The sequence below is a fragment of the Manacus candei genome, unplaced genomic scaffold (assembly GCF_025592945.1).
Source record: "Manacus candei isolate 608988 ecotype Guabito, Panama unplaced genomic scaffold, ASM2559294v1 h1tg000027l, whole genome shotgun sequence".
Lineage (NCBI taxonomy): Eukaryota > Metazoa > Chordata > Aves > Passeriformes > Pipridae > Manacus > Manacus candei.
In genome coordinates this window covers 5,399,530-5,413,704 of record NW_026138075.1, presented here as the reverse complement: position 1 = coordinate 5,413,704, position 14,175 = coordinate 5,399,530, and the positions used below count along the sequence as shown (strand labels likewise).

Sequence of the window (14,175 nt, the reverse complement as noted above, 5' to 3'; positions counted from 1 at the left end):
ATGAACAGTAATGCCAATTTCAAAATTGGCATTTTGAAAGAGCTCAAGGTTAAACACCTCCATAAGGAATGACAGTGGGTTAACTCTCATTCGGTGGTTTCTTGACGTGTCAGGACTAGAAATGGAAAGCAGAAAACAACTAAAAATAAAAATCGTCAACAAATAAAACTGTTTGTGTGAACAGAAGCTACAATTAAAAATATGGTTAGTGGACCCTTACGAAAAGTAGAAGAAGAATTGGCATGGCTTTTGCAAAAGGAAATCCTACTTTTCAAAACTATTTAAGATCTCTGAAAGAGTCAATAAATACAGTGGTGAGGGTGCTGTAGTTCTCAAAATCAACTTTGGCTTTCCAAAATACTTCCCAAAGTCCTTTACCAAAAGGTTACAAGGAAGCTAAGCAGCCATAGCATGAGGAACAGCCCTATAGCAGAACATTAGCCAAGATATAAATCTGGCTGGCTCATTCATATCTTATATACTATGTGGAGAAGAAGAAGGTAGAAATCATAACAAAAATAAATCTAAAGGTAATTCCCCCTGCTCTGGGGTTTGTAGGCCTGGGGTGTCTTCCTGCCAGCCTGATGCTGCTGACACAAAAACTTTACATGGGTTCAAGGGGGATTGGAGAAATTCACACCAAAAAAAACCAAAAAAACCCTATGTCTACTGCGGCATACAAATACACACAGCACCACATCCAGTTCAAGAAGTTATTTGAGCTACAAATCACTGGAGAAAAAAAAAAGGGCAGCAAAAAGCAAGTGTCCTGCATCTGTTCTTTGGGCTTCAACTACTGCCTATGACTACTTTTATCAACAGTGAACACTTAAAAATATTATGACTTGCATGGTACATATTTTTTTTATGACAACTTATATGCAGGAATCTTACCAAAAATAAGCTTCTGAACTCTGACACTTTGGCAAAATTACATGCCTTTCTACTTGTTTCACCAATTAACAGAAACAGAAGAAATCAGTGTAGGTGCTGGGAATCTTTTCCTTTGGCTGTTATGCACAGTGAAGGAACATCTGACATCCTGCCACTCACTCTAATAAAAGGACATATGTACAAAGACATAAAATCAGGTTATGAGATATTTCCATAACACCAGAAGTGACTGCCTGCTTTAGAGAGATACCCGAATTCACAACAAGTTATATTAACCCCTCCATGCCCCGGTGCTTGAACCGATTTCAAAATTAGCTGTAAAGTTGTTAGATAAGGGTAGTTTCTCGTTTTCTTTTCACAAAGCACCAAGGACTGCCCAGCCCTGCTGAAGTCTCTGCGTGGCACTGGGGTGACGCACCTTTCCCCTCCCACCTCAGTTTTTGCTCTTCAGGTGTGTTCGTACAGAGAAAAGGTGTAGCACTCCCTGCCGAGCCTCTATACATTCCTTGCCACACTCCGTCATTCCCCCTCCATAACAAAGTTACTTCACGTCACGATTTTGTTACACACGAGGTGCGCACATGCTCTCAGGACACGACGCCCAGTGCGCAGAAACTGATGCACAGGAAGTTCCACCTGAACATGAGAAAGAACTTCTTTGCTCTCCACTGGAACAGACTGCCCAGAGAAGCTGTGGAGTCTCCCTCACTGGGGATGTCCAAGGGCCATCTGGACACAATCCCGTGCCACGTGCTCTGGGATGACCCTGCCGGAGCGGGGAGGTGGGACCACATGCCCTCCGTGGTGCCCCCCAGCCCGGCCCATCCGTGACTGTGCGATGCCACACGCGCTGCTGGGCGGGCGGGCCCCGCTGACACCGACCCGCTCGGTGCGGGTGTCCCCGGGGGCGGCTCCGGCCCCGCCGCGACACCGACCCGCGCCCGCCCCGTGGTCTCGGCGCGGCCCCGCGCCCCCGTCACCTGCAGCGCCCGCACTCGGGCCGCCTCTCGCAGCGCTCCACCGGCAGCTCCCAAAGCCCCTCGCAGCCCTCGCCCTCCTCCTCCTCCTCCTCCTCCTCCTCTCCCGGGGCCGGGGCCGGGGCCGGGGCCGGGTCCCCCCCGCCGCTCCCCTCCATTGCCGGCCCTCCCGCGCCGCGCGGCCGCCGCCCGCTAGGGGGCTCCAGGAGGGCGCCAGAGGAAGGGGGGCGCGCGCCTCCCGCGCTCACGTGTTGGGAGGCGGCACCGCCCCTTCCCGGGGCTCGCCCAATGGGGACGCGCGGAGCTCCGTCCAATGGGGAGGCTCCGAGGGGAGCCTCGCCATGCCCGGAGCGGCCGGCAGGGGGCGCTGTGGGCGCGCGGCGCTCCCGGAGGGTGGCGATCGTTCCCGGAGAGTGGCGATCGTTCCCGGAGAGTGGCGATCCTTCCCGGAGAGTGGCGATCGTTCCCGGAGAGTGGCGATCCTTCCCGGAGAGTGGCGATCCTTCCCGGAGGGTGGCGATCGTTCCCGGAGAGTGGCGATCCTTCCCGGAGAGTGGCGATCCTTCCCGGAGGGTGGCGATCGTTCCCGGAGAGTGGCGATCCTTCCCGGAGGGTGGCGATCGTTCCCGGAGAGTGGCGATCCTTCCCGGAGAGTGGCGATCCTTCCCGGAGGGTGGCGATCGTTCCCGGAGAGTGGCGATCCTTCCCGGAGAGTGGCGATCCTTCCCGGAAACCGCCGGGAACGAGGAAGGGGGGTCTGGGATCACCACTGTCCTCACCTGCACGGGTATCGCTGCCGAGAGAGAGCGAGATATCAGCCAAGGGCTGGAGCCCCCAGCGCCCCACCAAGCGCGGATAACCAGCTTCTGGTGCTGGTGCCCCTGGAGGTGGAGATTGAAATTCTAGTAGCGTTTTTTTATTAAAAAAAACACGAACTTCTGCTCGTTAAGTGCTTATCTGACCGTTTTAATTGGTATTTTGTTCCAAGTGGTGCAGAGTAGGGGTTTGAGAGTTCCCATGCCCGTGGATCCCTTTTACCCTCCCTTGGGCTCTAGGACAGTCCCTGCAATACATGCATAAATGTAAGTTTATACTGTGATAATTAAGGTAGATCTGTTAATAAGGTGCAGGTATTGGAGTCTGTTATACAGTACAATAAAATTCAACTTCAAAGTCATTGCCGTTTACATTAGAAATCTACTGAAATACAGTAACCAGTAAATCTCCACAGGACAGATTCTCTCCTGAAATTAATAACTGCAGATGATGGCCAGTTGTGTTGTTTCCTGTGTTCTGTTCTGCATCCAAAATAAACTCTATTGCATTTATGTACTTACAATCTTCAGAGCCATTTGATGCAATTCAGGCCTCCTGGTATGAGACATATGCACAATATGTGATTTTGCTTTTAGGTTGTGTATTTTTGTACCATAGTTTTGTATTTGTAGCTCAAGCTACAAATAAATGCATTTTCTTGTATAGACATTGGAATGCATTTTACTCACCAGGTAAAAAAAAAAAAGTAAAAATCAGAGACCAGTGATTCTGAAGCTAGCTGTATATTTACATACTGTAAGTTTAAAAATAAATACATAAGGAGGTAAGGAAAAGGAAAGTTACTGCTAGAATTATAGGCTAATTTAGGACAGGGGGACTAGTGTAGGAGTGGGAGAGCTGAAACTTTCATAGTAAGCTGAAAGCCTTATCACAAGGTGAATTGTTATAACTTACAAGGAGTTTATTTAGGCTGAGTCACTTTTCTACTTCCAGTTTACTAAGAGTCCCCATGGTACTGACAGTAGCCTGGAAATGCCTTCATAGCTTTCCAAAAGTGTCTTCAAAGACTGACTTTTTATCTGGTCTGATAAGAATAATCAGCTTCAGTCATCAGTTCAGAAGAAAGTAAACCACTGTAAACAGTTCTGAACTGACCACACAGAAGAGAAAATTGATCTGCTGATAGATGCCTAAAATACATGTAACAATAACACTGCCTGAAGTAATTTTATTGTCAAGGGAATGGGTAAATGTCAAGGGAATACATAGAGGCTCAGTAGAGAGAGTGCTTTTCTCTATGTGCATACATCTGAAGTGCAAAATGAATCAGCTTAACCTGAAGGAAATTAGAAGCATGAGATCAGGTTAGGATAGACTGACCATGCCTAAAAGCTGGGCTTGAGGGTAGAGGGTTCCTGTTACTTGAATATTGCTGTTTTGGACTACAAACAATAGCAGAAAGGATTAAAAACCAGCTCAACTTTAGATTTTTTTTTTCTCTTTATGAACAGAAGTAGTGTTTGCTATGTGTCCGGTTCCAAAGCTTAACAGACCAGCAGCTTCTCACACTATAGGCCAACAAACTATAGATCTGGCACTAAATACTCATTTTAAAAAATTGGAAGCATTATTTTTAGGCCAGAAGTCTTGTTTAAACAACTGAAGGAGTTTAAGAGGAGAAATGCCTGAATATTGAAATTTGAGGCAAAAATTAAAATAAATTTTATGGCAGATCTTCATAATCTTTTGCAGGCTAAGAGATATGTATGTCCACACTATCTTTTTAATGCATGATTACCTTGAGTATTTGATGTGCATAGTTGAATCAAAATTAACACCTCCACCATTATATTAGAAAACTGAGGAATTCACAGCATCTCTTTGGACCAGTGTTTGCAATTTGTAAATTTACAGATCTAAATGATGGGCTGTCTGGGAGCTTCTTACTTGCATTTAATACATTTGATGTACTGAACTGTTTGTTCCCTTTTTCAGATCATGAATGGTCACATGTTTAGTGACTAGCTGCAGACTCACTGTGGTATGGAAAGTCCATTAAATTTTATGGAAAGTACCATTCCTCTGTACATCCAACCTCTTCTGTGTCCCTACATAAACTATTTCTCTTTTATTCTAGGATTTAATATTTATTTTATTCTAGGATTAGCCCTTACTGAGTAAGTACAAGTTAGAATTCTTGCTGTTACAAGTCACCAAAAAAGCCACCCCACCCCTGCCAAGAAATTTATTATACAAATTTATTATACAAATTTATTATACATTTATTTTAAGAGATGGGAAGAAGCTGCCAGGATGGCAGTTCTCAAAGAAGCATATTCAAATGGCAGTTTCTCAGCAGCTTTAGCCAGTTTAATTCCAAGTGCCATGTTTCAACTGCCTGGATTGACCCACATTTTCAAATACTGACATAAGTAATTTGAAATCCTGAGGAATAAATTTTTTCTTTTTTTTTTCTTTACTTTTTTTTTTTTTTTTGCGAAAGCTGTGCCCTCGTAGAGAATTGCAGCTTTCATTGCAGCTCACAAATGTTGAATTTGGGCCGTTTGTGGTTCCCGTCCATACCCATACTTGTCCATACATTCCGGTGATGTATCCAGAAGCCATCAGTTAAGCTGGAGGGACTGCCTGACCGGGCTTACTGCACAGTCACTGGTGTCAGCATGAGGTGTAGTCTGTGTAAGGGGGTTTGGAGCTGGGAACTTGGAAGACATAATGAGCTAAGCTGCTGTCTCAGAGCACCACAGGTGAGCCTGGAGAACTGACTAGGACTGAGAACTGTGAGTCAGGTGGAACGAGGCTGGAGACAGGTGAGCTTGGAAATGCTCATACAAAGGCTGTAATGAGGAAGAAGGATGTTTTTGTTGTGTGATTCTGCCTCATTGCCTCACAACAGAAGACAGTCAGACATCTTGCTATTTGTACAGCAGAGTGGGATTAACAAAGCCCCTTCTTAGCTGTCAGTGTGTGTGTGAACAGAAGGCCATGTGCAGATATGAAGCCATATATTAAATAAGGGGGGTTGAGAGTAACGTTGGTAAACACCACTACGGCTGGGAGTAGAGCTCTGTGCAGGTGAAGTCTGGAGGTGCCTGATCGCAAAACCAGGAACTGTTGAATTTTGGAGAAGAACTTGCTTTCTGTTTGACCCAAGCATGCACTGACCTGATTTGTCATAACACTTGTCTCCCAAGACAGTCCTTTTTGAGGGAAAAAGAATGGTTTAGTGAGACACAGTAGCTGGCCAGAATAATTAACTCCAACCTTCCACTAAGGACTTGCTGGAGGTGCTGTATTTTTCCACATGCTCAGAGATGCTGTGAGTTCTAAGGGCAAAAACTGTCTGTGACTGTCTCTATTCTAGAAGGTGCTCTAACTGATTTACAACAAAAAACATGGCTGTAAAACATTTAGCCATCCAGTACTGAAATCGACTGCATTGTAAGAGTCATGTAATAATGATGCACATTGCATAATGTTGTTTCCTATAATCTGTTGAACCCATGGGTTTCAGACTTTACCAATTCTATTTAAAGTCTTTGGATTCATCTGTCACTCATGATAACTCACTGCTTTGTAAATACTGATAGCAAGTGTCTTGAAAAACGCAGAGTTCATTTCAGATACTTTAGTCACTACTGGGGTGTTGGAAATGTCCTTTACATGAACTAAAGAAACAGCAGCAGCAACAGAAACATCCTGTTTGTCACTTAATCTTCATCTGCATTTTTTTTTCTGTTAACCAAAGAACTAAAATTTGTGCAATTGTGTCCAAAATGCAGCAGTGATTCTGCCTTTATTCTGTCTGATGAAAATTCTTCTGCAGAACTGACTGCTGTGCTCTTCTACACATTTGCCAAAAAAAGAGATACTTTTCTTAACATTGTTTCCTTCTCAGAATCACAGGATTTGGGCAATAATAATGTTCCTCCACTGAAACTCTTTTTTTTTCCCACAGCCTAGAGATACCCTGTAAGAAAGCACTATTAAGAACTATTTTCATGTGAGGAAGTAGCATAAAGTAACATTCCATTCCAGCCATCTAATTCTAACTCCTGTATATATACTTTTATTTTTGGCATAACTACACACATGAGTTACAGTGAAATAATAAAGATGTGACATTTCAAGGTAACTACTACATCACAAAACTATTGGTTTGCATATTTTCACATACTGTTAATACCAGGAAGTGTTCTTCCTCTTTCTCCCTTTCACTTTGGGATAATTACCAGCAATTTTAGAAAAAAATAATAGTGTAGACAATGATACATATTGAGAGTAGAGCCTTATTTCTTTACTCAGTTTTACAAAAGTGAAACCTTTTTGTGAATCTGCATTGGAACTAATTTCAACTAAGTTATATTAGGGTACTGACATTGTAATATTTTTCTTCAGAGAAGATGGGAAGTACCAGGCTAGGACAAATATCAGTACAGACTGGAACTTGTTTTTGAACTCTCACCCAGCTTAGTCTAAGTGGCTTAGATTAGCCTCACTTTCAAGAGAGAAACCATGAGGAGTCTGAATATTGGTCTGCAACTGCACACTTGTGCAGTTATCATGCATCACTTGCAAATACATTTTACCTCACACAGATATACTATCAGAGCCCTAAGCCTCTGGCATAGATACAATTATGCCAGCAGGTATTACTGAGAGGCAGCTTTTGATCATTTCAGTTGCATTTGTTACTATAAAGTGTTACTAGCTGCACAGAAAGATTGCTACTTCCAAATGAATTTAATAAATATTGCTACTGTTTGCAGTCTACCTGCACCTGGAGTTCAGCATTCTGCATTTGGTGGGCACATGCCAATGGCTCTGCAGGCATTTGTGCCTGATAAAGTAGTCACTCTTAATGGTGGATTAGCAATTCCTTCTCCTAATGGGAATTGTAAACATACATGCACGCATTGAATTTTTATGAAACAATATTCGCTTGTCCCGGCTCAGGAACTGGTGAGTGCTGGCAGGGTAACAGGTGTTAGACGATGCTGCTGCAGGCTGCCTCCAGCCAATTTCCATTAGGCTCAGATGAGCATGTTGTTCAAGCCAACATTTATTCAGCAACCTTCAGAAGTTGTAGCTTATTTCTAAATGCAACAAATAATTTGAAGGTTCGCATAAATTGTCAGAGCTGACGGAGGTGATGATCTTGCTTGTCTTCCCATCCTCCCCATCTCCCTTGGTGCTAACACGAGTCATCATGTGCCCACACAGCCACCCTGCAATGTTCTTTCTCTTTATTTATTCTCAGATAGGTCAGCTGAGTTTACCCTGTGGCAAGCCAGGCACTGGTGCTGGCATAAGCGTGCTGATGGGAGGAAAGAGGAGCAGAAAAATGTCCATCTGATCCATTCAGAACTCTAGTACCAGTAAAAAAGTAAAAGACCAGTAAAAATGTACAAATGCTGACGGAAATGGACTGTTTCCCCAGGCATGTACTGCTGCCTACAGAGGTTGGCTTCCATCCCCAGCCACTGTCTTGGTGTGGGCCAGCCCTGTGCAGAGTACAGTCATAATCTGCTGGAAGGGCGTGTGGCAACATATCCGTGTATTGCCAGCTAAAAATAACTCTTCATGTACTTATGGGGTTTTTTTCTCACCCTTCCTTTTCTGAGCTACCACTTTTCCTTTCTTCTTGTTCTACTGCTGGAGTGTTCATCTTGTCCATGCTACAGTGGGCTGTGAAACAACATGCTAGCCTGATGCTTGGGCTGTGCTCCCTGCCAGCATGCCACATCACACCGTGCCGTGCTTCTCTGATTCAGAAAACCTCTGTGTACTCAATTCTTTGTTTTGCTTTGATAGGGGTTGGTTGCAAAAGATATGAAGAGAAAAGATGTCCGGAAAAATACACCAAAGTACTACTCTGGTAGCCTAATTTGGCTCACAAGTGTGGTTGTTTTTATGCTTGTAAAAACTAACTGCCTTCTCAGCTGCTTTTGGTTTTATCTGTTGCAAGAAGATCTCACATGTTGCATTAGAAAGTCACATGGAACTTCATAAAGTTATTCTATTTGGTCACATGTAAGTGTCATCTCCTTTTTGAAACAGCTTAGAGTGAACATCCGAGGTGAGTGAAATACAGCATGTGACAGATCATTCACATTCATTCACTTCTTTCATAAGAGATGGAAACAAACATTTGTAAAGTGAAAACACATTTTCATACACAGTCATTTTGTCACTAGTTTGAAAGCTTGGTAACAAGGATTCTGATGGCACCATGGTCTCACTCATGACACTGGGCTAATAACAGAGGTAATTCCAATCACTAAACCTCTAATTGCAGCTCTAATTGTAACTCTGATGACCTGGAGCACATTATAGAAATAGGTAACTGAGAAGTAGATGCTCATTTCAAAATCCTTGCCTAAAATCAGATTCAAAAATCAAAATCTATGCGCTGTATAAAAACAAGTATAGTTAGTCGTATAACCTTGGTATGCTGTATATGTCATTTCATCACTGTAAAATACAGCTGAAAATACAAAGAGCAGGTGCAAAACAAACCAGGTGAACTTTAGGAGTGATGGTTAAAATAAGTAGCCAAGAGATAGCCTTTGAAGTGGTATCTGCTAAAATATTTTAGGTAAGGGCCACCATGTCCTCCACAGCTTTGTAGCTTAAGAGCTAAACCAGAGAGTTTCTGTTTTTAGGACTACCGAGTGGAGACTTCTGTATGTTACAAGTCTCTTGGACACTGACAAGCATGTGCAGAGAATTCACTTGTATCAGTTTGTACTGCTGATGCTGATGTGGCATGTCACAAGGAGAGAAAAGATTGTGAGTGCACTGTTTAAGGAATACTGATTAAAATCTTTAACTCTGAATTTTTATTAAAGACCTCTGAAGTCAATGTTCCAATCAGCTCTATCTTTACAAGGCACTTTGACATGTTAGAAGCATTTTCCCATTCATTTTAGAAGCTTTACATTCAGCAAGTCATTTCAAAATCGTAAGAAAATTATCACCTGAGTGTGAAGTTTCACAGTGGGGAATCCACTCAAACACCATAATTACAGTATTTTTTTTTTTAGTGTTTCCTACTCCAGTGTCAGTAATGGTATGTCCTACCCTAGGTGGTCAAAGGAGGCAGGTTCCATACGTCTGGAAACTGTTGCCTATTCTTTAACTGCCACAGTAAGTGTAGCTGAATTACTTCTGCTCTTAGCAAACAATCAAGCAAATAGCTTTAAGGATAAGTCCAAACTGTACCCGTCTTGCAATGTAACATTCAGCTTGTTCTCTGTTTCTATCAGAAGGGTACACGCAGCTAACAGAGGTGATTTATTCTTAGCTACAGGGACGCACCTCTGAAAAGGAGAATTATCCCTCTCTTTAAATCCAAGAGGTTTTGGTCATTTGGAAAACATGACAATGCAAAGGGGAGACGTCAGGGCAACTTTACTCATGCCCATGTGCTTATCAAAATCTTGTCATTTCTCATTTTTGGCAGTTTCACAGACCGGATGCACAATATAGGATCTGGTTTTGGAAATACAGTCTTCTGGACAAGCTTTCATCAAATGGAGTAAAAGCCTCAGGTTACAGCCATAGCAGAGGACATTCAGCTGAGTCTTTTTGTAAGAATAAGAAAGCAGCAATATCAGTCTGTAAAATGCAAGCATTTCATGGTTTCCTCTCTAGACTGCTTAAGAAAATTATTGACAGATGTGAAAGCATACAGTAAGCCAGAGAAACTCTCTTCTTCCAAAGCATCGTCCATGCAGCACAACTGTCCTGGATCTGTAGATCAAACACTAAATTAGTATTAAATAGTATATGTGGATATCTGCCATGCTACTCTAGGACTAGGCTGTAGTTTGAATACAGATCGTAGTAAAGTGTGAGAGGGCTAATTATGAAAACAGAAGTTCATCCTGTGTAGTGAGAGAGAAGACAATAGTATATGACATAGAAAAAAAAAGCTGTATTAGTGAGACACATATTTCCAGTAGAAGGAACTTTGAACAAAATTATGTCTTAGACAGCAAAGCACATAGCACAGCAGATTGGTTTTGCCTCTGTGCTAGAAAGTCTTGGCAAGTGCATTAAGTGGAATGATTCAGGATTGTTCCTGGTCAGGACATATTTTGGATGCTTCCAGCTCACTGTCACAGTTCTATTACTTTGCATCTAACAGAGCAGATGTTCCAAAACTGGTGCTATTACATAGTTTCTGGTCCCTATCTTACACACTGAGACACACTGCATCTATCACAGCCATATCTTTACTTTATATTTATTCTTATGGTTAAGCCTGAGTTGTTAAATGGATGCATGTAAACAATTAAGATAATTTTTAGACAGATGTTATTAGTGATGCATGACATATTAATATCCCCTTAGTTGCCTCTACATCTTGGGTTCTGGGATATTGGTTTTGCTTTGGTTCTGATCATTGTGCTAATTCTGGCAATATACTTACTAATCCTTCATCATCCCAACAATATCCTTATTAGTATCAGGCATTTAAGGACATTAAGTTGAAGTTAATGGATTTGTTTCCCCTACAAAAAGTTGTTTATATAATAAAAAGCACTGTCAGGTAAAACACATTCTTTTTTCCAGTAGCTGACAAATCAGAGGGAGTAAAAATAAACCACCTTATTCATTTTAGAAATCTTGCTATTTTTTGAACAAACAGATTCCTTTTGTAATACCCTGATTTTAATGTTTTGCTAGGCCCTGACCAAATTCTTTTCATTGGACTGGACTGATTTTTTTTTCCCCCAAGAAGTTTTAATTTCTAACAAAAGCTTTGAACGGAGTTAAATAACCCAAATACATAATTCCATGGAGTGGCCTTGCACAGTAAATAGTTGTGGTAGTGTCAGTATGTTTGTGTTACTGCAGCTCTACCATCTGCTTGATAGATAATGTTGTAGGCAAGATCAATGCCTAACATTATTATGTCAGTAGAAACCTTGATGTAATGTAGACATAATGGCCCTATAATATACTTCCTAGGGCATTCCCCAGACAAGGACATGGCATCTGTATTATCTTTCATTTGCAACCTCAGCCTGACTTCTGGCAGTCTACAAAACCCCTCTCACTTTGCAAGAAGTCACAATGGGGATTTTCTTAAAAGAATGCTGGATTGATTTCTCCCTGATGTTGTCTCTGTAAGGGCAGCAAGGTGAGTCTCTGTAAGGACAGCAGAGAAGAGGTTTGATGGCATGATGAGGTGTGCTTGCACACCTAAATGGTGCTGTGCTTATGCTGACACCAAATGTGTTCCTTCAGGCACATGGTGAGGATGATTTCAGTCATGAGACTGCATAAGAGAGATGGGGAAGACAGAAGGATGCTGTTTTATATAGTGCTGTAGGTGCCAGACTAGCAAGATGATTAAAAATAGCAGAAAGACACAGGAGGTAGGGAATGTCTTACTATTATAAGGTAGCTCACAGCTTAAGGAACACCCTGGCCATGAATTTAAGGTGTGTATTGTCTGGTAAGATGGAGCATGGTCACTTGTGATACTGGACAGACACTTCAAGAACAAGCGTATTCTCTGGAGAATCAGAACCAGCTTTGATTTCAGTGGGAGTGGTGAATCACAAAGAACCTATTGGCATCATTTGCTTTCCAAGACCAAGACCTGATTTTGTCCTGAACTAGTCTTGACACAGTCTGAAAAATCACTATCTCTCATAGCCTAAAATCCACTATGAGGTGTGCATGTGTAAAGAATAGGTATGTGTATGAGCTGAGCTGTCATAGACTCTGTCACCTGTGTATATTTTGAGAAGGTTGTCAGTGGCCCACAAGCACCACCCTCCTATTTGAATATAATACCATTAAGCTTTCCCTAATCTACCTCTGTATGCAGCCCTCCACCTCAGAGGAGTTCCACTCACTGTTCCCTAGCAGCAGTGTGATCCTCCAAGAGGACTTGTGTTTAAGGAAAGACTGGACATGGCACTTAGTGATATGGTCTAGTTGACATGGTTCATAGTTGGGTCATGGGTTGGACTTGATGATCTCAGAGGTCTTTTCCAACCTAATTGATTCTATGATTCTGTGACTTTTGAGATGAAAAAAAAAAAAAGGCTTGAAACTTACTCATAATGTTGTGAGATCCCGGGGAAAAAGCCACAAGACTTTTAACAAGCTGGATCCAAGGAGAAAGGAGACTCATAGTAGCTATTGATTTTCTTGAATATTGCTGGAGTTTTTAACAAATCAGGATGTGAGTGCAAGTAGTGAGATTTTATAGACAGTAAGCAGAATATAAGGATAAATACATTCCTAGAAAAAGCTTCTTTTGAAAAAAATGCAGATTTCACACCAGACTGCACCAGGGAGGAGAATTCTCTAATGAATTTTTTTAACTGATTAAAATAAGGATTCAAACACACTTCATCAAATTCCATGTATTTATAATAATTATACTTACTTGATATCATACCATAAGTGGAATCAAGATTACCAAGTATGGAATAGACTGATTGATACCCTTTATTGAACTTTCTAGGTGTGTTAGGTAAAATAAAGAAATTGGCTGGAAAAAAAGTGTTAGAGAGAAAAGATACAACAACTACAGTAAGTACACCGTGTTACTTGGGGGTAATCAAATACATGACATTTCTTTTGAGATATTCTTTGTGATAGAAGCAAATTAGAAAGTCACAGTATACATTGGAAAGGAGAAATAAATGGGCATGCTTGCCAATTACAATGACTGGGTCTTTTTTCCCCACAAATATTACTCTATGCTTCATTAATAGGATATAAACAGGCAAATAAATGTTGATGAGGCAGCTGATAAGATGAATACTTTGGTAAGTATTTGACAATTATATTTGAAAATGATAGGCTTTTATAGCCAAGTAATTTCTGTAGAATATCCGATCTCAGAAACAATGAGGAATAAATTTGCAGCACTCACAGCAAAACATAAGGCGTTGCAGAAATTCATTAAGTTCATCTCAGTAAGGCAGACAGGGAAGAACACACTGAGCCTCTTATTACCAGCTCAATTCAGAGATACATATCACCGATGACTTACTACTTAAGGTAATAAACTTATGTCAGTGTAAGTAGGATTCACATGAATATGTGGAGGTCACAGAGTATAACAAGCTGTAAAAGAGAGAAGAAAAATATATTAAGTATGAAACCTGTAAAAATTATTAAAGTGGACAAATACAGTTCTGGACATGCAGAAGCCAAACTCTAAAGTGTGTACGTTCCACCAAAGATGATGTCATAACGTTGTGCCATTAGGATGTAATTACACTAGCAGAGACTCTAATAAAAAATCATGCCATAGCATATCAGAAATCTGTATTTGTCAAAGATAAAATATTAAAATTGATGCAACTACCAGCAGCTCATCGTAAGTGGTCAGGATTTTAAAGAAATAGTGAAGGATTAAAGAGTTAACTGAGAAACATACATTCCCAGATACTATCCACTATACTGTTTACTGGGAAGTGCAACAATAGAAGAGCAAGCATGTTTTCCAAAGTTTAGCCTTCGACAAAGGATC

At 41.5% G+C, this 14,175-nt stretch overlaps 1 protein-coding gene across 3 annotated transcripts in view; it reads right to left on the bottom strand.

Moving 5' to 3' along the window:
• Positions 1-2,044, bottom strand: part of DTWD2 (DTW domain containing 2) — a 79,060-nt gene extending 77,016 nt beyond the window's left edge. For 2 of the 3 annotated variants that reach the window (XM_051789463.1, XM_051789464.1), the window contains exon 1: positions 1,875-2,044. In XM_051789463.1, the coding sequence (XP_051645423.1) occupies positions 1,875-2,029 (155 nt within the window). In that variant the 5' untranslated portion in view covers positions 2,030-2,044. Of the gene's footprint in view, positions 1-1,333; positions 1,764-1,874 lie in introns of those variants that run through there. The other variant, XM_051789466.1, reaches the window with a different exon arrangement.
• Between the last annotated feature and the right edge of the window lie 12,131 nt (positions 2,045-14,175).